Source organism: Streptopelia decaocto, assembly GCF_964273445.1.
Source record: "Streptopelia decaocto genome assembly, chromosome: Z".
Classification (NCBI taxonomy): Eukaryota; Metazoa; Chordata; class Aves; order Columbiformes; family Columbidae; genus Streptopelia; species Streptopelia decaocto.
In genome coordinates, this window is record NC_138657.1 from 11191532 (window position 1) to 11217644 (window position 26113).

Consider the following 26113-nt stretch of genomic DNA (forward strand, 5'->3'; position numbering starts at 1 on the left):
TTTTTCCCTTTGAGTATTCCACTCAGTGACATGCTTCCCTAATTTTAACAGAAGAGCAAAACAGAAGAAAGAAAACCCCTGCAGCAGCAATTGTGAAGACATATTCAGTTTGCTATGGTACCAAGCAGATGAGAAAACTTATTCTGTACCTTAATAAAGCCATTCTCAAGCTGTGGTGGTTCTCCACAGGACACTGGGTGGCATGTGGGCAAACTGCCACTCCAGTTGCCAGTGGCCTCGCAGGTCCGCTTCTTCTCTCCCTTGATGTAGAAGCCCTTGTTGCAGCTGTAAGCCACCACTGCTCCGAAGCTGTAGTTGGCCCCACTGGCATAGCCATTGCTAATGTGGGGAGGCTCTCCGCAGCGAACGGGGATGCACTGGATGCTCAAAGGAGAAGGATTCCACTGGCCCCCTCGAAGGCACTCGATCTTGGCTGAAGTGTTCAGAACAAAGCCTTCCATGCACTTGAAGCTCACGATGGAGCCAGCTGCAAACCTGGCTTTACTAATGGACTCCAGGATGCTGTATGAGACGGTGGATGGTTTTTCACAAAAATCAGCTATGCAGTGGGGCATCTCCCTGCCGTCCGGAGGCACCCACTTGCCTTCTGCATTGCAAAGCAGCTGAGAGTTATCAGCCAGGCTGTAGCCATCTGAGCAGAAGTAATAAGCTATATCGCCAAAGAGACGGTGGCCACTCTCTGGTGACGCATTTTCTACATGGGGTGGCTCATCGCAGGATACTGCCAGGCACTGCCGGTGGCTCACGTTCCACTCGCCGCTGGCTAAGCACTCTATGGTTGCAGGGCCAACTAACGTGTAACTGTGGATAAGGAAACAACATAGGAAGTAAAAAAAGACAAGCATTGTCAAACACTACCTACAATTTCCTGAAGCCCCTGCAGTACAAGCTTGCTTTCTAGTACCCCAGAAGAATAGGATCCTTTACAAAAGCTATGATCAGTCTCAGAAGGAAAATCTTAGCACCTACATGTCCATGGGTGAGGTACCACAATGAGCAATACCCTAGCACACTTTGTGTACATTGTTTCTCTCTTGTCTGTCCAATTGATTACCACTCCTGAACTTCAAATTTGGTTTAAACTACTACAACAAACCTAGTATTACGCTGCAACAGTCCATACAATCCTCAAAGAAATGTTCCCATCAAGAACTTCTTCCCCTTTAGCAGAACTAAATAGAGAAGAAAGAGATGAAAAGCCCTTTTTGGTTCCTGTATCAGCCCTATCAATATATTTTCACACTTGCAAGCAATGAAAAACTCTTTAGTGAGTTACACCAAGATGCTCTTGCCAACAATGCAAGTTGAAATTTTGTAACAAGTTCTTCCTAAAAATCACAGAACAAATTGTTATAAAAGCCAAAAAAAAAAAAATTACAATGAAACTCTACCAGATGATTACTGTTAGTGTATTGTATTTCTCTAAACTGGGATTCTCTAGTCACTGGGATGCAGTGACAGGCGTTACACCATGCTGTTCATCACCCCACTTAAAATGCTGCTTCTTAAACATGCCACAGTTTAATCATAGTACCTGTGACTATCTTCTTCGTCAGTTTTGAAATCTCTGTGCTGTGTTCTCACAGAAAGCAAAGAAACAATAACTACTGCAAAGTTCCCAGTGACTCTTTCCAGCTGCAGACTGGAAACTGGTTGCTCAGATTTTGATGGCAACATCTGTAAAAGTGCTTTGTCTTGTTTACAGGATTTGTTTTCAAAGCCTCATGACTGGACTCCAGAAAAAGAGACTATTATGAGCTAGTGTTTAATATAATACACTCTATTCATTGTCACAGACAGCTGTGACCCTCTTTAAATGTTGCGATCCTATTTCATTTCAGATGCTTGCATAGGAAAGACAACCAGCTTTCAAAATAATAATACAGGAAGAAAACAGAATAAAGATACTTTGCTTCAATTATGTTTCAAATAATATTGTGAAGCCAGTTTATTAGGAAAATGCTGGCTTATAAATCTATCTTTTTACATCAAGAAGAAGCAGAAAACCCTCCAGTCTGTTAGGGCCTGATGTGGCAAAAGTTCTGCAAACCTGCTCTGCCTTTTGGACAGAACAGTTTCAAGAAATTCAATGGGAGTGCTCACAGGCTGTAAAGATAAGCATGTGCAAAGGTCTTGCAGGATCAGAGTCCAGCATTACATTCATGCTCAACATCATCAAAATGGAGCCTCATCTTCAATGAAGTACAGTCTGAAAAGGTCACTGCTGAGTAGACAGAAACCAAAGAAAAATAATGCACCTCAATAAATGAGGAGTCAGAGTTTTAAGGAGGCAGAATGCCAGAGCAAACAGTTCTCAAAACACACCAAACAGCTTTCTTATAACCTGAAGTGACACAGGGAATTCTTTATGATCAGGGCCTTGAGTTTACCACAGAAGCAGTAGTTCTGTAGTAACTTCAAGGGAGAGGGTTTCCTACTGAATTGGTCTAACATTCCCCATGACACTTCTCCATACTCCTCTTCTAGAGTGTATTCAGCTGCTGTGAAACTACTTTAGTGAATGAATACGTGTCCCATATTAACTTGACAGCCCACAAAAAAATCTCCATCACATTTCCAGAGACTGAAGACAGAAGCAGTAAAAATGAATCAGTGTGCAGTTATAAAGGACTTGTGAAGCAGTACCAGTTTTACTCATCCTATTAGTCCAGTAGTGCTAATCTACATACCCTTCCTTACATGTGTAAGAGACCACGCTTCCAAAAGTGAAGTTATTTCCATTGATGACCGCATCTTTGATGGCAGGAGGGGATCCACAAGAGATAACATTGCAAGCTGGAGGCGTGCTGTTCCAGTTCCCTGAAGATGCACAGACAAGTATAGAAGGTCCCTGAAGGCTGAGACACAAAGATCATAATTAAGGCTGCCATTTCATTCCAGCTGAAGAACAGAGATGGAAAGAGGTGTTTTGTTTCTCACTGACTTCCTGGCCCCAGTGAAGCCAGAGGGAGTCTCTCACTGACTTCAGTAGTGGCCAGAATCTCATGCTCTGTTCATGAAAAAGCACTGTTCATGGTGTCAAAAAAGCTGGTCTTCAGATTATTTTGAAGAGAGAGCTGGTAGAATTCATGTAGGGCCTCAGTGCACTGTGCAAACACACATAACTTCTGCTGTAGCTCTACCCATCTTTGAGCCACAAAAGAAAGTCACAGGGTGCTTAAATATTTATTTAAGCTTAAAGATTTACTTGTATGCCATCAACATCATGCCAATCTTGAGACTTGCAACTAGGCCTCTGTCTGAGATGTGATTTACTCAAGGACTTAAATACTATCTTCACTCAGAAAACTGAAGGAAATGATCCAGTTCAGGTTCGTTTACAAAAAGGCATTCAGTTCCTTCATGAGGTAAAGAATTTTGCTGGAGCTATGAGCCACATACACTTAATGGTATTTTTTGGTTTCCTTAGCTGAGGAAACAGCAATGCAATGGCACAAAAGGTTTTACTACTTTGTCTAACAGAGGTATTCAACGTGAACCTGAGACACTCTGGGTGAACCTGCTGGCCTCCAGCTCCTGTGTCAGCTGGCTATGGATTCCCAGTAGGTCCCATGTCATATCTGAGAGACCTAAACAGCTGTGTCTGATTTCCTGTGACTGAGTCTCAGATAGTATTAGAACCTCATGTTTAGTTGACTGAAATGAGCTCAGGGTTAATGGAAGAGAACAACACTGTCTTCTAAAGCCCTTACAGATATGGCACAGGCCCTTGTCAGGCTCTGCCTACCTGTGCAAATACGTTTAACACAAAATGCATATTAAGAGGTGCTTGAAGAAAGGGGCAGGGTCCACAGCCGGGTCCAGAAATAATACATAAGAAGGACACTGTTTGGGAGAGCTTGCCCTGGAGTAGTGACTCTCTCAGCAGGCTACGCAAGTAAAGGGAAAGAGTCACAAATGATGTGGTATTTGCTGCCTGTATGTCCTAAGTCCATGGCAAAACAATTCACTGACACTGGTAAAAACACTGCCTGGTTTAGTGGGGTACAGAGAAGTCCACACTGTGGATCTGTGACTTAACATTACACTGGACTGCACCTGAGGTATCCTTTTGTATTAACATGATTAGAACATTCACCAAATGAGCACACCTCACCTACTTGCCTGCATCTGGACAAAGGAATGCTTGCAGCACAAAAATACAGAAAAAAATCAGATCCATATTGAGACCTGCTTTACTGCAGAGTAAGCCTGCTAGAGGTATGAGCAGATATCAGGAGAGGCACAATCTTGCACTTAAAGCCACATTCTTGAATACAGAATTACTGTATTATTTTGTAATTGCAGCATATTAAAAATGTGTTTCCAATATAACTGCTTACAAACATAAAACAGAATAAAAGCCTAGAATAAATAACTACTACAAAAAATTCAAGCAGCAAATTCTTAACTTCTAGAAGGTTCTTTCACTATAGAATCATATAGTAGAATCATAGAATGTCCTGAGTTGGAAGGGACCTAACAAGGCTCATTGAGTCCAACTCTTGTCCCTGCACAGGACAACCCCACAGTTCACACCATGTGTCTGAGGGTGTTGTTCAGTCTCTTCTTGAACATTGTCAGGCTTGGGGCCGTGACACCTCCCTGGGGAGCCTGTTCCAGTGCTCCAGCACCTCTGGGTGAAGAACCTTTTCCTAATGTCCAACCTGAACCTCCCCTGGCGCATCTTCCTGCCATTCCCTCTGGTTCTGTCATTGGTCCGCCTTGTGAGGAAGCTGCAGACCATGAAGAGGTCTCCCCTCAGTCTCCTTCAGGATGAATAAACCAAGTGACTTTAGCTGCTCCTCATATTGCTTCTGCTCTAGACCTCCACCAGCTTAATTGCCCTCTTCTGGACACTCTCCAGCAGCTTTATACCCTTTTTATCCTGTGCTGCCCAGCCTTGCACACAGTGCTCCAGGTGAGGCCGCACCAGTGCAGAGCAGAGCGGGACCATCCCCTCCCTGCCCGGCTGGTGATGCTGCGCTGGATGCACCAGGACACGGGTCCCTCTTGGCTGCCAGGGACACTGTTGGCTCATGTTCAACTTGCTGTCAACCAGAACCCCCAGATCCCTCTCCACAGAGCTGCTTTCCAGCATCTCGTCCTCCAGTCTGTATGTACAGCCAGGGTTGCTGTGTCCAAGGTGCAAAATCTGGCATTTGTCCTTGTTAAACTTCATAAAGTTGGTGATTGCCCCGTTCTCCAATTTGTCCAGATCCCTCTGCAGGGAAAGCCATTGTAAAGCCTTTGCACCAAAGCTATTGTAAAACAATAGCAAAAATAATATTGGGTATGCACCGAAGCTGTAAAGGTATGATAATTTTTAAAGACAAATGAGAACTTTCAAAAATAATGACAACTATTTTTCTGAATATTCAAAATATGTTGTTTAGCTTGGTGGTAAAATGAAAGCACTGCATATATCTATATCTCTATCTATCTATCTATCTATCTATCTATCTATCTATCTATGTATATAAAAATCCTGAACGACCTTCATCTTTAGGATGAAATACATAAAATATCTTCAAGATATAAAGAATTCTTTTAAAATTCTATTTTACTATTTTATCTTTCTGAGCTTTGTCTCTTTCAGAGATAAGTTACAACTTCTAGCAAGCATGCCACTTGCAATTGACTCAGGAATGTTCTTGCATTTACCTGTATCCATTGTTACAGGTGTATGATACAGAGGAAAGGTAGGTTGTGCCAGTGAGTGTGTATTTTCCATTGCTGATATCCTGTGGGCTAGGACATGTCACAATTTCACAGGAGGGAGGAGGATGATTCCAAATGCCACTAGCAAGGCACAGAATTTCCTTTTCACCCACTAAGTTGTATCCATCATTGCATCTAAGTTAGAAGAAAAGAAGTGTTATCGAACACAGAGCCTTTTATGCACAACATAATCAGGCATCCCTTTTCTCTCTTAATCCACACCTGCATACAATGTCTTTCTCTAGAGGGCATAGACAGGCAGTAATGGGATAAACATTCTGCTCCTCTATTGAATAGCCACAGCTATAAACAAATGTCTTTCCATTACTGTAATTCCATCTTGCTCCTTTCATTTCAACCACTTTCTTGATTCAGCCATACTCTCATTTGTTGCCAGGTTCTCAATCAATTATTAATATAGCACTTTGAACATACTGAATTCCTACCTGTACACCACCTTGTTCTGGTATGTAAAATTTGAGCCCAAAATGGCACTGTTCTCTGGAATAACTGGACCACCACAGGATACAGCTTCAAAAAGACAGGATCACAAGACAGTTTGATACAACACAAATAATAAAGAATGGAAAATCATGACTTGCTTTTCCTTTCTCTAAATAGGTTTGAAGAGGAGTAAAGCCCTAGCTAACACTGGTTTCTTAACATTTAGGGCTTTTTATCTGACTTCACCTTACTGAGAAATAGGACTAACTGGAAATAAATAGCTGGAACTGTTCTACATACCACATGCTTGACTGTCAAGAAGACTCCATATCCACCCATCCCTATGGAAAAAGTAATTGGGTTTTGACATTGTCTTTGTTACCCTTTCATTTTACCCTTTTGATTCACCTCATTAGTTCTGGTTTTCTAAATAAACTATTTCTGCAATTATACCACGTATTTGTATGTGCACCAGCCTGTCCTCTCTGGTTGCTGCTTATCCACTGAAACACAGTTAATGGATCTTTAAGACATTAAGTTCCCACAAGTTCCTTGAAAACAGGAGGCTAGGCGGACTCAAATCACACTTTTAACGCTTGCGTTAAATAAGTATATGACTTTGACACTTCAGAGAATCTGTGTAAGCCAGTACCGCTATGACTATGACAACTGTTGGAAAACTTTCAACTGGTGGTTAAGTCTTGTGAGACAATAGACTTCAACACTGAGACCCAGGTCTGCTAGAACACGGTTTTGTTAGCTGCTGTTGTCTCTAAAGGCTCTACAATATGACCTTCCCCCTTCCTTCTCTCTAACAACACATATCACAATACACATCCTCCCCATGAACTACACCTTCACAATACGGTATGGGGTGGCTCCACTCTCCAGACTCCATGCATGTAAGTGTAGTCATTCCCGTCAGCTGAAACCCTTCTTCACAGGAAAATGTCACTTCACTGCCAACACTGTAAGTGTTCCCATATAAATGACCATGCTCTGGACTTCCTGGATTACGGCACGTCACTGGTTCTGAGGAGGAAGAGAGAAACTATCAATAACATAACTAAGTACCAGGTTTTATAAACAAATTGCAGGAGATACCTCTGGGAATTTTCTCAAAGTAGGAAGGCAGAGCATGTGGAAAACGCTCATAAGCAGTTTACAGCCTTACCAACTTTTCTGTGTACGATATGTAAGTGACAGGCACTGAAGAGTCATGCAAGTAAACTAATCTTGAGATGAAAGAACTCTCTGCAACTGAGTTTGCATTCATTGTCAGAAACAAACAAATCTCTCATTTTTCACTTGGTGATGGAAAGCCCATTGCAGCATGTCCAGCTCTGAACATGAAATCAGCTTAGCTACCTTTTATCGCAACCTGTGCCACAGTCTAGTCATCTTCATGCAAAGTTACCTTGCTTTGTATTTCCACATGCAGCTCAAGCCCTACTCAGATGCCTGTATTTAAATATTTCTTCACTGCACAGCTCTGCTCTGAGAAGTGGTGAACCGTGTCATGCACCCTTCCCAGGACTTCAGCACATGTGCTCCATGTGCAAGAGGTTTGTCCACATGTGTAGGTCATGAAGCAGAATCCCAATGACAGCTGTCTCCACAGGGAGAGAGGTACGTTCTCAGGAAACAAAACAAGACATTTCATCACAGCCCCATTCAGGTCAAAGTGACCTGGAGATGAGAGCACGCCTGCCCTGTCCCTGCGTTGACTTCAATTACTGGCAACTGTCTTCCACAGCAGGAGGCAGGATACTGGGCTACAGAGAACCTTGGAAAGGCTACCCTGATGTTTTTCTTTCCCATACCTGCACATTTTTTACCATCTCCTGTGTAAGGAGGGATGCAAGTGCAAACATAGGATCCGTTTGTGTTAAGACAAGATGCGTGCTCATCACAGTCTGATCCAACAGCGCATTCATCAACATCTACAAAAAAGAAACACAAAAAAATGTCTCTAGGGTGGCATTTGTAATAAGCATCTGTTTCAAATTTCTGTCCCACTAACTGTCAAGAAGAATCACTTGAATTGTATAATTAAAAATCACTCTTCAATACATTTTTTGATGCACTAGTATAAATATTTTATATTCAAATTAATATTTATGCTTTGTCGGTAATTTACTACATAATATAGTGAAACGTGAGAAAACCAGAGACAAATCCTATCAACCTTCAGCCAACACTTCCACAAAAAGTATCTAGTTTCCAAGTGGTAAAAGAACAGACATCGTAACTCATTTGCAGTTACTACTAGTACAGACAGACACTACGAAGGAGGACTTCTGCACTAAACACTTGCTTGGGAAATCCTTTATATTGAATTTCCCACCTACAAGAGAAGAAAACTCAGCCAAGAGGGGAAACACTCTGAACATAAAATATGATTAGAGCCCCACCTCTGCTGAAGAGAATTACATTAGACTAGGAATGAAAAGTGCCTGCAGTTACCAGAAAAATTAAAATCAGTTAAAAACATATTAGTTATTATAATTAACTATTTCTACTATAGTAGTGTCTAGAAGTGCCAATTGATGATTTATGTTCCATGTGGCTTGGTACTGTACAGCAAAAAATTCCCTCACTCTAGAATGCTTCATATCAGCTTTCAAATCCTGGTGGTACAGAAGTGTTCTTGGTATGTAAAAAATGAGTCATAAATTGCAAAGGGTCATTTTCTAAGTATCTAAATGAAAAACGCTGGCATCAGGAATTATTCTTTATATAAACCAGAACGTCAGAGATAGAACAGTTCTTCATTTAATAGCCCTGCTACAGGACAGCTGTTGAACTAGGGACTGGAGTTCTTTGCCCATTTCCAGGCAAAAACCCAACATAGTTAAAAACCAATGAACTGGAATCACTGCTCCTCCTGTAATGTCTGGTAAGGCAAGGAAGAGTGGAAGGACAGTATGAATCAGATCCACAACAGAGCAAAAGGAATGGCCTAGGGCACAGGTGTACCACGCTTTGTTAGCACCTGCCTGGAGCACGAATCAGAAAGGTAAAGGGTGGGTTAGTGTGCCAAAGCCACTCTTGTTTTCCCCTTAGTCTACTCTGCTTTATGAGAGACAAGGCAACCTGGAAGGTGCAGCTCAGGGCTTCTCCTCAACATCATGCTTCCTGCTGCACAGACGTACAACTGTCTGGACAGCCTTGCAGCACCTGCTCTGAGCCTGCTCATATTTAAGCCTTGGTATAAAGTGCAAAGGAGAAAAGCAAAGAGAGGAACTGGGTGATCTGGAGGTTTTGGAGGAGTCCCAGTATACAGGATGGAACCAGATGGATCCTATTCCAAAGTACATTTTGGTAAAACTAAAATACTTTTGGCTTTTGTTTTGCTCATCTTGACTCAAAAAATTACATGCTATACCTAAATCAAATTAAGAGTCAAATCAAACACAAATCTTGCCAGATTGTTACCCTGCAACTCCCATGTTAGGCATGACTATGACAACTAAAACTAGCTAGTGGATTCCTGCAGGGATCTGTTGGAGACATGGCCCTACAAGAACAATCACCCCCAGTCCTCTGCATACAGTACTATGGTGGTCCGTCTCACCTTTCAGCTCCTGCAGCTGCATCTGGTACATCACACTCAGGTGACCAGAAAGCAAGTTATGGTATGACAACTGTGTGAACTGTGTCCACAAGTGAACTCTCAGCCCTTCCAATGCTGCAGCTGCCTGCTGACAGGTGTGTGTGACTGACCAGTAAACCCCCACAATGGAAGAAGGCTCAGAGGAGAGCAGCAAAGGTGAAGCTCAGGGAATAACGTAGTGTGTGACTGACCACTGCTGTTACAAAGAAGGTGACTCAACACAAGGGGACAGGAAGGTGGCCTTTGTTTTAGGAAGTTGATGAAGCCTTCTACAGACAGCTGAGAGCAGCCTCACAGTCACAGGCCCTGGTTGTTGTGGGGATTTTAACTTCCCTGATGTTTGCTGGAAGGACTGCTCAGCCAGCCAGCCAGCCACAGTCTAGGAGGTTCCTCCAGTGCATTGATGAGAACTTTCTGATGTAAATGGTGGAGGAGCTGACTAGGAGAGGTGCTCTGCTGGACCTCATCCTCACTAACAAGGAGGGTCTGGTTGAAGCGGTAAAGGCTGAGGGCTGCCTTGGCTGCAGTGACCATGAAATGGTGGAGTTCAGGATCTCATGTGGCAGGAACAGAATAGCAAGCAGGATTGCAACCCTGGACTTCAGCAGGGCGAACTTTGGCCTTTTCAAGCAATTGCTGGGGGAAATCCCATGGTCAAGGCTGCTTGAAGGTAAAGTGGCCCAAGATAGTTGGTTCAGGGACTGCTTCTACCAGGCTCAAGACCAGAGCATCCCGACACATAGGAAGTCAAGGAAGGGAGCCAGGAAACCTACGTGGTTAAACAGGGAACTGCTGGGTATGCACAAGTGGAAGAGGAGAGTTCATAGATCATGGAAGGAGGGGCTGGCCACTTGGGAAGAATATAAGGCTGTTGCTAAAGGGTATAGGGAGCAAACTCCTCCATTGAGACCCCGGATGAAGCCAGGTCAATGGAGGAGTTTGCTTCTGTTGATGAGGACTGGGTTAGGGAGCAATTAAATAGTCTGGACATTCATAAATCCATGGGTCCAGATGGGATGCATCCGCGGGTGCTGAGGGAGCTGGCTGAAGTCATTGCTGGACCGCTCTCCATCATCTTTGCCAAGTCTTGGGAAACGGGAGAGGTGCCCGAGGATTGGAGGAAAGCAAATGTCACTCCAGTCTTCAAAAAGGGCAAGAAGGAGGACCCGGGTAATTATAGACTGGTCAGCCTCACCTCTGTCCCTGGGAAAGTAATGGAACAGCTTGTCCTTGGTGCCGTCTCAAGGCATATCAAGGATAAGAGGGTTATTAGGGGCAGTCAGCATGGCTTTACCAAGGGTAGGTCATGCTTGACCAACCTCAGAGCCTTTTATGAGAATGTAACAAGGTGGATGGATGATGGCAGAGCGGTGGATGTGGTCTACCTTGACTTCAGTAAAGCCTTTGACACAGTCTCCCACAGCATCCTCACAGCTAAGTTGAGGAGGTGTGGTCTAGACAATAGAGTAGTGAGGTGGGTTGCAAACTGGCTTAGGGAGAGAAGCCAGAGAGTGGTAGTCAATGGTGCGGAGTCTAGTTGGAGGCCAGTATCTAGTGGAGTGCCTCAGGGGTCAGTGCTGGGGCCAATATTATTCAATATATTCATTAACGATTTGGACGAGGGAATTGAGTGTACTATCAGCAAGTTTGCTGATGACACCAAGCTGGGAGGAGTGGCTGACACGCCGGAGGGCTGTGCTGCCATCCAGCAGGACCTGGACAGGCTGGAGCGTTGGGCGGGGAATAACCTAATGAAATTTAACAAGGGCAAGTGTAGAGTCCTGCACCTGGGCAGGAACAACCCCAGGTTCCAGTATAGGTTGGGAGATTACATATTAGAGAGCAGTGTAGGGGAAAGGGACCTGGGGGTCCTGGTGGACAACAGGATGACCATGAGCCAGCACTGTGCCCTTGTGGCCAGGAAGGCCAATGGCATCCTGGGGTGTATTAGAAGGGGGATGGTTAGTAGATCGAGAGAGGTCCTCCTTCCCCTCTACTCCGCCCTGGTGAGACCACATCTGGAATATTGTGTCCAGTTCTGGGCCCCTCAGTTCAAGAAAGACAGGGAACTGCTGGAGAGGGTCCAGCGTAGGGCAACCAAGATGATGAAGGGAGTGGAGCACCTCCCTTATGAAGAATGGCTGAGGGAGCTGGGTCTCTTTAGTTTGGAGAAGAGGAGACTAAGGGGGGACCTTATTAATGTTTATAAATATATAAAGGGTGAGTGCCATGGGGATGGAGCCAGGCTCTTCTCGGTGGCAAACAATGATAGGACAAGGGGTAATGGGATCAAGCTGGAACACAAGAGGTTCCACTTAAATTTGAGAAGAAACTTCTTCTCAGTAAGGGTGACAGAGCACTGGAACAGGCTGCCCAGGGAAGTGGTGGAGTCTCCTTCTCTGGAGACATTCAAAACCCGCCTGGACATGTTCCTGTGCGACCTCACCTAGGTGTTCCTGCTCCAGCAGGGGGATTGGACTAGATGATCTTTTGAGGTCCCTTCCAATCCCAAACATACTGTGATACTGTGATACTGTGATGAATGAGGTGGGTGCCCTGGTGGCAGGAGATACAGAGAAAGCAGAGTTACTGAATGCCTTCTTTGTCTCTGTCTACTCTGCTGGAGGCTGTCCTGAGGAGCCCTGTATCACTGAGGCACCAGAGGAAGGCAGGACAATGGAGGAGTTTGCCTCTGTTGATGAGGACTGGGTTAGGGAGCAATTAGGCAATCTGGACATCCATAAATCCATGGGTCCAGACGGGATGCACCCGTGGGTGCTGAGGGAGCTGGCTGAGGTCATTGCTGGACCACTCTCCATCATCTTTGCCAAGTCGTGGGAAATGGGAGAGGTGCCTGAGGACTGGAGGAAAGTAAATGTCACTGCAGTCTTCAAACAGGGCAAGAAGGAAGACCCGGCTAACAATAGACCGGTCACCTCCATCCCTGGGAAAGTAATGGAACAGCTTATCCTTGGTGCCACCTCAAGGCATATCAAGGATAAGAGGGTCATTAGGGGCAGTCAACACGGCTTCAGCAAGGGGAAATCGTGCTTGACCAACCACATTGCCTTTTATGAAGACATAACGAGGTGGATAGATGACGGCAGAGTGGTGGATGTGGTCTACCTTGACTTCGGTAAAGCATTTGACACAGTCTCCCACAGCATCCTCACAGCTAAACTGAGGGACTGTGGTCCGGATGATTGGGTAGTGAGGCGGACTGCGAACTGGCTGAAGGAAAGAAGTTGGGGAACAACCTGCTAGAGAGCAATGTAGGGGAAAGGGACCTGGGGGTCCTGGTGGACAGCAGGATGACCATGAGCCAGCACTGTGCCCTTGTGGCCAGGAAGGCCAATGGTACCCGGGGTGTATTAGAAAGGAGTGGTTAGTAGGTTGAGACAGGTTCTCCTCCCCCTCTATTCTGTCCTGGTGAGACCACATCTGGAATATTGTGTCCAGTTCTGGGCCCCTCAGTTCCAGAAGGACAAGGAACTGCTGGAGAGAGTCAGCACAGGGTAACAAAGATGATTAAGGGAGTGGAGCATCTCCCTTATGAGGAAAGGCTGAGGGAGCTGGGGCTCTTTAGCTTGGAGAAGAGGAGACTGAGGGGTGACTTTATTAATATTTACAAATATATAAAGGTCACAAGGATGGAGCCAGGCTCTTCTCGGTGACAACCAATGACAGGATAAAGGGTAACAGGTTCAAACTGGAACACAAGAGGTTCCTCTTAAATTGAGAAGAAACTTCTTCTCAGTGAGGGTAACAGAACACCGGAACAAGCTGCCCAGGGGGGCTGTAGAGTTTTCTACCCTGGAGACATTCAAAACCCACCTGGACACATTCTTGTGTAGCCTCATCTAAGTGTTCCTGCTATGGCAGGAGGAGCGGACTGGATGATCTTTTGAGGTCACTTCCAATCCCTAACATTCTGTGATTCTGTGATTCTGTGAAATGACTATCAGCAATTGAGTGGATCAGCTGGTGGTGTAAATGTCTCCCTGAGGTAGTCACACTGCTATGGCAGTGGAAATGAACACATGGTTCAGGCCAACATAGAGTAGAAAAACCAGACAATTAGCAATGGTCTTGAGCTGATTTCAACCCACATACTAATTCCCAGCTACTGGTGACGCTCAGTGTCATGACAGTGAGCATATTCTAAAGACTGGTATTGGTATTTTGATTGAATTATGTATTGCAATTGTTATATTTTGCTTAGTGTAGCTCAGATTTCTTTGTTTTGTGCTACTTTGTGTCATTCTGCTAAATCAGAAATCCTGTGCAGTATCAACTATCTTCAAATAAGTAAATTTGGTATTAATATTAAGCATTACAAATTCCACACAAGGAACATCTAAAAGAACCCAGTCAGAGAGTATGGGACACTGACAGTGCGCTGAAACACAGGGAAATGCACGGGCTAGAAGCGGAGAATGAAAGGTGTCCAGGGCTAAATAAGCCTGGATTGAAAGAGGCAATGCAGACTTATTAACTGTGGGGCATACTAGAGGGCTGACAGAGAAAGGTGCCAGAATGTAGTTTTGGTTTTGTATAATGCTGAGCATGGTATTTTGGAAAGATGAATATTTTCAAGTGTGATTTCTGAGACCCTGGTCAGCCTTCACAATTTCAGAATGAAATTCCACCCAAACCAAAGGGCACAGGAGAGTGCAAGGTCACCAGACCATGCAGCCACATGTATGGCACATCTCACCAAGACAAGATGGTGAAATGCTGTTCCAGCTCCCATTGTCCAGACACAACATCCTGGAGTCACCCAGCAAATAGTAGCCGTTGTTGCAGTGATAGGTAACGGTACTGCCAGCGAAAAAGTCTTCAGCTGAATAAAATCCGTTTTCTAACCGTGGAGGCACTCCACAGCTGATTCCTGCAACATGAATGAAGAGAGGGCACAGACATTAGCAGAGCAGACACAGATCAACTTCAGAGATTCTACAAGAGCTGTCATCAGAGACTTCTCTGCAACTGTGGAATCCTGTCCGCAAGACGGCCCAGACCTTTTCTGAGGCAACTAATTGATTCCAGGTCTGGAGGAGCATCTTGTTTTGTGGGCACTTGTCAACCAGAGATTGAACAGGACTCTGCAGTTCCTGCAGACCTCTGTGACTAAGATCTGAGCAGATGCTTTTCAGTCACAGGGTACTTCCCCTGATAAATCCATGATCCTTGGTGATTTTCAAGGAAAAAAAAAAAAAAGAAAAGTAACTTTGCCTCCATGGAGGTTCCTGTTATTTCCCTTCACTGAAAAACAAAGTCCATATTACTGTGTTTGAACATTGCAAAACTAGCTAACAAATTACTGCTAAGAGGTTACAGTACTGGTCTAAGACCATGGAGGGCATGAACGATGGAGAGGTTGGAACTGACCTCACATACCTTAGACATCACTTTGAATATAGTAAATAAGCCATTCTGATCCCAGCAGAAGGTAACTATCTGCCTGCTGGAGGTTGCTATTGATTCTTGCAGAGCTCCTTCTGGGCATCTTCATTTCAATCAATAGGACACAAACTTATTTCAACAGCTACACAGCTTGTCTTTCTAACCATATGGATTGTAGCAATTCCTTGCTTCCTAGCCGTGTGCAAGGATCACACAGTAAGACAGTGTGAAGCATTTAGAGCCTGTGGTAATGGAAGCCAGGTAGTTGTAGAGGGACAGAACTGAAGAGCCTGTAACAAAGACAGGCTGCCAGGCAATGTGGAACTGTGGTTTTGGGGGTCTTTGGTGGTTGGAAGAGGAAAAGGATCCTGGTGGGTGAAAGCAGTGATTATAAATGAGCCTCATTGAGTGAGCAGAAGAACCTTTCTGTACCACACCTTCCACTAACAACCTTGTAGTTATTAATGCATGAAATAGTTATCTTCAATCTGCTTTCATCCACCAGGTACTTGTGGAACAGGCTGAGCATGGCCAGTGGGTAATTCTGGCACTCATTCACTCAGTATGCTGGTGGCAGGTCAACTCTGTTCTGTCTGATCTCAGTGCTCAACAGGTAAAACTGCCTGGCCCAACAGAGAGAAATCAGACGACAACGCTAACAGGATTCTTCTGGCTTGTCACTGATAACACATCAAGAAAGAACAAAGCTCTCTCTGCCAGTGAACTTATGCTCTGCCCAGCAAGACTTGCTTTTGGGTAAATCCTCACAAGCATGCTATTCTTTAGGCAGAAGAGGATATAGATCCTGGATTTGTGCTATGAACAACTGAATAAAGAGGAAGACTCAAAAATCACATCAAATCTAGATCAAACTGTTTTTAAGGTATTCTTAACAAATTTGATGATTTTCCCCCAGACTACTGGTCAATTTCGGGATCATGCAATACCTACTCCTGGAGCTATTTACTATTCTGCTGAAATGAAATACATAGTCAGCTCCAACACATGTAACTGTAGTCACATGTGAAATCACAGCAGAGGAGAACCAAAGGAAAGAAGAAGGCAGGAACAGGAAAGCAGGAATCAAAGAACCTTGGAAATCTAAATGCATACAGCCCACTTTCTTAGAATAAATCCTGTAAGTCTTGGAGTGCTTCTAAGTCCTGACAGAAATACCTGCTGCCTTTAAAAAAAAAAAAAACAACAAACCTGCATAATGTACTAATGCTGAGGCTTTTAACTTCAAACCAGATGTTCTCAGTGACATGTAAAAAGTCACAGACAGAGTCCAGCATTTCCTGTGCATCTTCCACACTTCCAATGCTACTGAGGAGGAGAGTATGGAGTATCAGATTGCTCGTCCAAATAGAGTCATTTCTGCCATGCACATTAGAAACTGACTAAAAAAGGTGGCAAAATCCAATCATAGTGTAGTTTCTGCTTAGCAAAACCTCAGTTTAGTTTTAAGCTTATATGTATATGCTGTAACCTGGATGGATTCAAGTGCCTCACAGCTGCAGGGAAAAACAGACCATGAATAGTGATAGGGTCCAAATAAAAGCTAGGGTTTCCTAATCCTGCCAGCCCACTGAGACAACTCACTTTCACAGCGGGGAAAAGGCCGTGTCCACTGTCCCAGGTTAAGGCAGTGCTGAACAGAGTTTCCCACTATCTGGAAGCCTGGGTCACAGGAAAGGCTCACTTTTGACCCTGGCTTTACATCAGCAGAAGAGGCCCGCAGATGTGGTACGGATCCTTGCAAAGATGGACAGTCTGTGGACAAAATATATGCATACAGTAAGAGATACAGCTAAATGCTGAAACGAATAACTTTGTTATCTGATTGTTTGATCCTGAATAAATTTATCCAGGAGAAAGCTTTAGCGAGTGTTTAGTATGCTACATCCTGCTTGGGCTCAAAGGATTTTGAAAATCATCAACATATAAAATCAGAAAAGGAATCTGTAGGAAAAGAGGTGAGGAGGCAGTAGGCATTTTAACACTATCAAATTATTTTTAGAACACGAGACAAGAAAAACTTCTTTCTGACCCAACACCATCTTCACTCTTTCCCCATCTCAATTCAGGAAGCAATAAATCTCTGTCAGAGATTCCAATGAACTCTTGTTACAAAACCCTGGAATTCGAGGAATGAAGGACTGAATGTTCTAACCGTTGAATTATCAAAATAATTTACTCAAGGTTAGTAGGGCAAAGGCTGCAAGCTAGCATATTTGACCTCATAAAAGAGTCTTATAATATTGTTCAGAACAAAAGGGTTCTAGGAAATAAAGTTCTAACCAGCACAAAATATACTCTTGTAATCTATCTTCACTCTTCCAACAACTCCTGGCAGGAAATCTGGCCAGGCTAGTACATTTCCTTTTTGGAGTTCTTCTGGACAGGATGTAGCCAGAGATTTTACCTATGGATTTAAAAGAGTTGATTAGGTACTGTTTAAGGACCATGTAGGAAAAGAATGCAGAAAAATATTCCTTCTACGTCTGCATGCAACACTAGAACAAATCATTGAATAAGTGATGTTCATCCTTTCTAGTACAAGAGGCTTCTGGCTGAACTATTTGTTATTCTGTATTTATAAGCCAGCTAGCTGTGGACAGGCATGTACTGAGGCAATACCTGAAGGAATACTTTTCATACAAGCAAAGCATAAAACATAGTTATTGAAACACAATTCTGTTTGTTAGTGTGAAAGAAAAATGTATATATGTCACAGAAAAAAAGCAGATATGAGAATGCAACTTGAAGAGAAAACTTGATATTTTTGCAGAAAAATGTCAAATAGGAGCCAAAAGGAATTTGATGTTGAAGATCTGCATTCCACAAACCCTGATAGCACTGCACCATATTTAAGGAACAGAAACACAAAAAGGAGCAGTTTGATAAAGCAATTTGTTGTTTCTAGGACAAGAGTTTTGTGAATTCAACACACTAGGCTCTTCAAAACACTGCAGGAAAGGCCTACCCATACCAATACTAAGAGCAGTATTGGCATTGACTTCAACCAAAGCAAGACAGGGCCATAACTAAACATGTACTGAAACAGGAATTATATAGGCAAATTAAGTATAGGAGAAAGGAAGAAACACACTGTTAGACCAACAGCAGATTAATTTCCTGAGAGCAGATCTGGTCAAATATCTTTGATGTAAAAGTATTCAATTTAAAACATAACTCCTTCAGTGGTGGCACTAGGGGTTTCTTTTGCATTCTTACTACAAGAAACTGAAATGCCAATGGAAATTCTTAAGCGGTTTCAGTATTGCCTTTTAATATAAAAACAATTATTTCAATACGGTAAAAATATTTCTACTTCTTCACCGTGACTCTGAATATCTATTAAACATATTAACATAGTAACATTTCTATCTAGCCACCAACAGAAGCAACCTGGGGACTACAAGCCCAGACGGCGCAGCACTCTTTAAGCGATTCAGACACCAGTGTAAATTATAGGCAATAGTGAGAATATGCATACAGACCCTTAATGATGGGATGTCACAAAACATTCCATAGTGATCCTCTGCAACGAGCTCAGATGTCTCTGCCCCAGCACTTATTAAAAAAAAAGAAGGATGTCTAGTTCCATTGGATGCTCAGGGAGATTTCCGCTACATGAAGGTGTTTTAAAACTGCTAAGGAAAGACTTGGGCTTTGGGTTCACCATTGCCTTTGTTCACTACAACTCCAGAAACAGAAACAAAATACAGTCTCAGCAGGTGACTGGGACTACGATGTATTATTGGCACAGTACTCCCCATTACGTTTCTCTCTGTCAGGGCAGATGCAATCATATCTCAGCCACTGAACTACTAAAAAAACTATATGTACCCTGAGGAGGATAAATGAGCTGTAAAGGATAATTAAGGATTTCCTTTTCTTTTAAGGTAACAGGGAGGAAAGTGGCCCATAGAGAAAAGATCATTATTCAATTAAGAGAACATGTGAGTAATTAGGCTACTGAGACTACTTCCTACTTTGTCTCTTCTCTGCTGGAGAGTCATTCCAGCAATTCACTGGCAGGGAGGAATGAACGTTTCCTTCAGCAGAGTGAAAAAATGAATTAAAAAGAGCAAAGATGAGCATCACAGTGGCTGTGTGCACCTCAGTACAGCCAGCCTGCCCATACAATACATGCAGCACAGCCTCAGGTCACAGCTGGCTGGTTAGAAAGCACAGGTCTGGAAAGTTCATGATAAAACAGTTGGGAAACTGCCTTTCTCAAAAGGGTGACTGGCTTCCATCAAGGCTCCAGTGGATGAAATCAACTACCAAAAATATTATTTTATACTGTCTGTGAGAAAGAAAGGTACACCATGAATCTCAGACTGAATTACTCTCACATTCTCCCTACCATGAAATCCAGTGAGGTAGATCAGACTCTTCTAGAGTCAGCTTAGCTGGAGAAGACAGCAACCTGCTCCATTTATTCTGAGGCCATTTCAAAGATCTCACTTCAACGGTAGGTGCTGATGGAAACTGCTTAGGACAATGACTGCAAACGCATTGCAAGGAATCTACAGGGAAAATTTTCCACTGTGTGAAAGGCAGGATTGGGAATCAGCCCTTCCAAGCCATATGATGGAGAATGGAGACCCGGAAAGGACCTCACAGTCTCATATAAAAACCTCAAATTTTTACTGCTGTCTACTCAGCAACAGAACAAACAGATTGTTGGCTTACCTATAGAAAATTAATGTGCAAGTGGGTAACTAAATTACACAAAGAAAAATCTCAAAGAGTGGACTTTGCCTTTATGTAATTCACTGGGCAACACATTCTGTGACCCCACTTTCCTTTATGACTGAGAATAGGAAAGTAAGACTTACTGAACAGTTCCAGTTTGCCAGAACAACAGTGATAATAACAGATAGTAATAGTGATTTGCTATTCCAAGCTCTGAAATGAATGAGGTTAACATTTTTTAGGAAGCTTACTTGGCCCAGCTCCCTGTCTGGTCTCACATCTGTCCTTTCAGTTGAGTAATATGGATACCACAAACAAAGGGCAGGATTTTTTTCCTCATCCTAACTGTATTGCATTTGAAGCAGATGGGAATTTAATCAGCTACTGAGAAAGACACAGAAAATTGCACTTAACCTCTCCACCAGTGTGTCCTGTAAAATCACATGTATACTTATCTGCTTCAAAACTGCTAGTCAACAAAAACCTGAAGATTGGCAATGCAAGAACCGAAGACCCTGAAAGCCAAGAACAGTAGCAGATTGCTGGACAGTTCTGAACCTAGCAGAAAGCCGAAGTAGCAAAGAAAAGGAGAAAGGAGGAGACATTTAGATGCTGGAAGCAATGATTATGTTTTATTTTCTGTTCATTTTATTATTTCTTATTTGGATTATGGATAACAAACAGCGATAAACCACCAAATAGTGGTAAAAAAACCCAGAAGAGCAAAATCTTTTAATCCAAAGACCTCTCCCCCAATAAGTGCACCTAACTTTGAACATTAGTCCTTGCTGTTTAAGTGTTACCAACAGTTTCACCATTTCTGACCTTCAGGATTGAAATGCTAATGACCAGGAAGTGCTGATGGAGGATACTGTCGTCAGGTTTGCACATAATATCAAACTGGGAGGCCCGATCAGTATGCTTAAAGACAGAGCTGCATCTCTAGGGACCTCGACAGGCTGGAGGAATGGGCCAACAGAGACCTCATGAAATTCAACAAGAGCAAATGGGAAAGAAAAAAACCTCAGAATGATACAGGCTGGGGAAAGCCTGGAGAGGGAGCAGCTCTGTCAAAAAGAAACTGGGGGCACTGGCAGGCAGGGAGCCTGAGTATCAGCCACCTGTGTGCCCTGGCATTAATGAGGATCAACAACATCCTTGGTGGTGTGAAAAGAGTCACAGACACAAAATGAAGGAAGGGATTATTCCCTCTTCTCTGTGCTTGCTACACCACATCTGGAGTATTGCATTCCATTTTGGGCTCCTCAGTACAAGAAAATCATTGAGAAGTTGGAGGGCATAAAAAAGATGATGGGCTGGAGCATTTCCCCTGTGAGAAGAGGCTGTGGGACCAAGGCTGGTTCAGCCTGGAACAGAGACAGTTTTGGGGACACCTAACAGCAGCCCTGGTATCAATGGGGAGGTAATCAAGTATACAGAGTCAGGCTCTTCACAGCAGTGCATGGTGTGGCACAGAAACAGTAGTCATAAACAGAAGTGAGAGGTCCCAATTAGATATAAAGAAAAAAATTTCACCCTGAGGATAACTGAGCACTGAAGCTTGTCTTCCAGAGAAGCTGAGGCATCGCTGTGCTTGGAGACATCTTTTGATCTACACTGATTTTTTAACTCTGTGAAAGTTTAGTGCCAAACCTATATTTTTGATATCTCAATAAAAGTAGCCTATCATTCGGTTATCCTGTTCATTCAGACTTTTCCTAGGACTATATAGCTCAGATTTTTCATAGTGCCTAATGCACAGACATAAATTCTGATGCCTCCCCTCTGAAGTTTTACCAGTGCCTTCACACAGCACAATGAGGGAACTGTAACCTGTAAAGCAATCCATAAGGTTGTTTCATTGGGTTTTCTCCCTCTTCTAACAGGACTGCTAGCTTCTGTGTATGCCTTCACTTCTCTTTCAAAGCTATGAAGTATAGGAAGGCTCAATCAAAATAGAAGGTGACTCAGTGCTGATTTTGCCACATCCAGTTTTGCTTAAAGCTACTCTTCTTACTATGCTAAGCTTATTTCCCTAGGTCAGAGCTTCATCTGGTTCCCACTGACTTCTGTAGGAACAGGAGTCTATTCACTATGCTAACTCTGAATGCCTTTTCAAATGCTCATCCTACACTCAGAGCCCTGTGGTCAGACACTGCAGCAAGGACTTACCTGCTGTGGAGAAAGGACATAATCCCAAATGTTGAGCTGGCTGATGGAGCCCACAAAAGATTCAGCTGGGTTGAATCCTTCTCCTTTCTGATCTTGCTCTTGACCCAGTACAAGCGCACCACCACCTAAACACAGAGAGAATTAGAACAGGAATAGGAAACAAAGCCTCACAGCAGGAATCCTCATAGGAGGATTAAAAACTAAGCAAAACAAAACTTTTGCTATCCTATCCTATCCATTGTGCAGGACACCAGCCACTTTCAACAAATTCTCTCAGCAAACATCTGGGAAGCCTTAACATAGACTGAGGTAAGTGAGTGTAACAATTTGGAAGTGAGTCTCAAATACGCATTAATGCTAAACTCATACTGGTCAGAGCAGAAACTCTACTTGGCTGCTTCAGGAATGGTATTGGCTGTAAGAGACCACTTCTAGCTCAGTATTTGAAGCATAATACAGAGCAATGCAAAATGCAGTTTTGGGCAGGCCAGGCATATTTCACAGTGCCAGCTTGCACTTCCTGCTTTAAACAAACACTTAGAAAGTCAGATTGAACAAATTTGACTCCAAACCCTCAGAAGCACATTGGTGATTAGACAGTCAATTTTCTGACATGCCATACATGTCATAAATTTCCTCTCCTCGACCAGCAGCACAGATGATGTGGACATGCATTTTGTGTGTCACACAGTGTGTGGACAAGGGCAAAAAGTAATGGAGACTGCACACTTCCTTAGGTCTTGTCTCTGGAGATAACTCCAATGTAATTGGGAAAGACAGGGCAAGCATAAGGTACACAGATTAAATGCTTCACCATAATTTTTTAATATGGATAGTTTTTTGAAAGTCTGTGTAAAATTGGATGGGGCCAGTATGAAAATACCATCAAAACCAAATCTCCTTGCAGCAATCTAACATCAGGCCTTTTGCAGCTCTTCAACGGTGAAAGTATTCTTTTCATGTCATCTTATATTACTGGCAAGACTTCTGATCACAGGAAACAAGGAAACAGCAAAACCCACCTTGTTAGGAAAAAATGCAAACAAAACTTTTAAAAGATGCCTGAAAGTAACAGAAGAAGGCTAATTCAATCAACTCTGAGCCAACACTTGTAAGGAAAATGCCAGTTAAACTCAAGTTTGTTGTGTGAGAAACCTATTTTCACAAAGCCACTCCAAAATGAGCTTAACGCAGGCTTCTTTGTGGACTAAACTCTGTAACCCCCACAACAAATTACCTACTAGCTAACCCTAGAAATGTGCGCTTTGTTTTCAGCAAGAGTGAGTGAGGGAACTGTCTTCATGAACAAGAATAGCAAACACAAACCCTGCATAAATGTTGAATATGTGGAAACATACTAAAACCAGCAAAATAAATATTTCCTTGCAGGCACAGCAAATTCTGCAATAAAAACAGAATAAAGACAACAGATCCAGTGTAATATAAATAAAGCATACCAGGGATTTTTGAGCCAACAGAGAGACCAGTGCCTCCATCAGACAGTTTTCCATCGATGTATACTTTCCATGCACCATCCGTGCACGTCCATGTGACTGCAATATGATGCCAGTTGCCATCATTCACTGAAGGGCAGTCTGTGATCCGCTCTTTGCCATTTATGTAAAGAACCCAGCTGCATGGAAAATGAAGGCATAATCAGTTGAATGCAGTAACTTTAAAAGCACAGCCTGTCCCACATGACTCAAAAAAATGTTATTTGCTAAATGAGGCAATCATGTCTACATCATACAAGAAATCCCTGTTGAAAGATCATCACAGAAGAGACCTCTGTCTTGGAGAATTTGGAAGTTACAGTTATCATATGCAAAGCATGGTGAAATAAGTAGTGTGCTTTTGCACCAAAACATGCAGACACAAATCACAGCGCATAGTGGATTCTTAGACTTGTCCCTTGGGTTCATCCCTGCTTTTGAAGTGACAGCACGAGTACTCTGAGTGCTGAGCTCCATTTTATTCAGTCATTTTCTCAATGCGTCATTTAAATATAATGTAAATGTAGTCCAGACAAAAAATATCCTGCTTTCTAAATGTCATTGATTTCTTGCCATTACTCTCCTATTTAGCAAAAAGTGAAGGAAACAAAGCAAGGATAAAAAAAAAACAAAGAGGCAACTCCAGCTACAGAGTCTGGATGTAGATATTTCTACCCCCAAGCCAATATTCAGACTTCTGGTCTATGCTTTCTTTATAAATTCAAGACATCTGTAAGCTACAGAAAAGCAGAACTGTGATTTACCCATTGTAATCAGTCAGAAGAAATGCATTATCACTTCCATTTTCCACTGCATAAGAAATGGGAGTCCCATAGTTTGTAGTGTCAGTGGATTTCATCCAGAATGTACAGGTGATGTCACCAAGAGATGGTAAAACACCATCAAGCATGACATATCCATAGATACCAGAGACTTCAAAATCAAGATTGAAACGAGAGGACTGTTCTGCAACAAATACAAAAGATTTTTCAGAGCTATATTCCTGAAAACCCAGAAAAATAATCAAATAGAAACTAAGCAAATGTAATAAAATTAAATGCAACCAATCTGCAGAAATTAATCACTTTAAATTGATCAGAGATAGAAAGAATGTATAGCAGACTAACATCAGCCAGCATACAGAGCTTGCCAAGGCTAGAAAATGCACAGGGTTTGAAGAAAAATGACTGGAAATGAAGTTGTTTATCTAACAAACAATTACCATGAACCTTGCTTTTCAGTCCTCTACCAGTAAAATCACATATCCCTCTGCCATTCAGCAACCCAAAGAGGTGTGGTCAGCTGGTTCCATTTTGTTCACGAGTCAAAATAAAAAACAAACAAACAAACCAAAACAAAAAGATTTTGTCTGCTCTAGACCTACTGAAATACACTGCACTTGTATGGAATAGCACTTCCATGCTGCTCCTCAATGCAGAGTGACATGCTTTACAAGTATACTACATGTAAATGTATCAAGTGGAGCTCTCCTGAAAGCTCCAACATAGGATGGAAGGTCTACATGATCTGTAGGTTCCCTGCTGTCTCTAGAATCAACAGAGGTTCTTCTGCTTCAGTTTAAAGATTCACCAGCTCTTGACGTAACACACTGTACTTTTCATGGAGTGGCTAAAAGACAAATGGATTTGAAACTTGTGGTTGTGTGGCCTAACTCCAGCATCATCCGGGTAGCTCCACCATATGTGACCCAACTAGTCTGACCATAGGGAATTTGATGCTCTTTTGCCCACAGTGAACTTGATGCCTTTAGGACTTCTAAAGCTGAGATACTGCATACTAATCTCTAACCACGTAATGCAAAGGTCTACATGAAATACGAGAAGTAGAAAGAACTAATTAGCTCAAATACACAGAGCAAATAAGAATTTAATTCAATAGAACTACCAGGTATTAAAAAGATAGAACTGAGCCTTAGAAAAGGTAAATGAATATGCCATAGCTACTTGGCTGCAATTACACTTATTAACACTGCAGTCACGCAGGCTTCACTCAGCCTCTTAGAGTCCCAACACCATAGCTGCTTTCTGGGGAAGCCGTATGAAATCAGCCCAGACAGTGGAAACCTTGCCCAGAGACTTAGTCAAGCCACCTTTTTCTGACACTTGGTCCTGTGTACCTGTTTCACACCTGCTGCCTGTAAAGCCAGGGGGACATTTACAAACGTACGAGTTCAAGGCATCCACACAGGTGGCTTGGTTTAAGCAGGGACTGGAGTCACACTCATTGATGTTCACTTCACAGTTTAGTCCTGTGTACCCTGTCACACACAGACACCTATGGAGGAAAACAGAAGCACACTTGAATGGTGGCTGCTGTCACGACAAAGAATCCTGACCGTGAGGCCAGGTCCACAAATGGGAATGGCATATACTGAAAAAAAAAAAATCAGATGAGACACTACAGAATTAATGGAGTTTTATTTTGGTTGTTCCTGTAAGTATGCTTGTATTCTATTAGCTGCACAATATTTCTTCTTGATAGGGACAATGCAATATTTAAACACAGTGTCTGC

General features: G+C 42.8%; 1 protein-coding gene across 1 annotated transcript in view; it reads right to left on the minus strand.

Annotated features, from left to right (window-relative positions):
• SVEP1 (sushi, von Willebrand factor type A, EGF and pentraxin domain containing 1) overlaps positions 1–26113 on the minus strand; it is a gene marked incomplete at its 5' end in the record, with an annotated part of 136995 nt that overhangs the window by 30338 nt on the left and 80544 nt on the right. Inside the window, 13 exons of the mRNA XM_082075065.1 lie at positions 150–822; positions 2712–2879; positions 5686–5877; positions 6189–6273; positions 7042–7218; positions 8010–8129; positions 14520–14693; positions 16811–16981; positions 17510–17633; positions 22088–22212; positions 23545–23720; positions 24345–24546; positions 25718–25875. Of these exons, the coding sequence (XP_081931191.1) occupies positions 150–822; positions 2712–2879; positions 5686–5877; positions 6189–6273; positions 7042–7218; positions 8010–8129; positions 14520–14693; positions 16811–16981; positions 17510–17633; positions 22088–22212; positions 23545–23720; positions 24345–24546; positions 25718–25875 (2545 nt within the window). The remainder of the gene's footprint in view (positions 1–149; positions 823–2711; positions 2880–5685; positions 5878–6188; positions 6274–7041; positions 7219–8009; positions 8130–14519; positions 14694–16810; positions 16982–17509; positions 17634–22087; positions 22213–23544; positions 23721–24344; positions 24547–25717; positions 25876–26113) is intronic.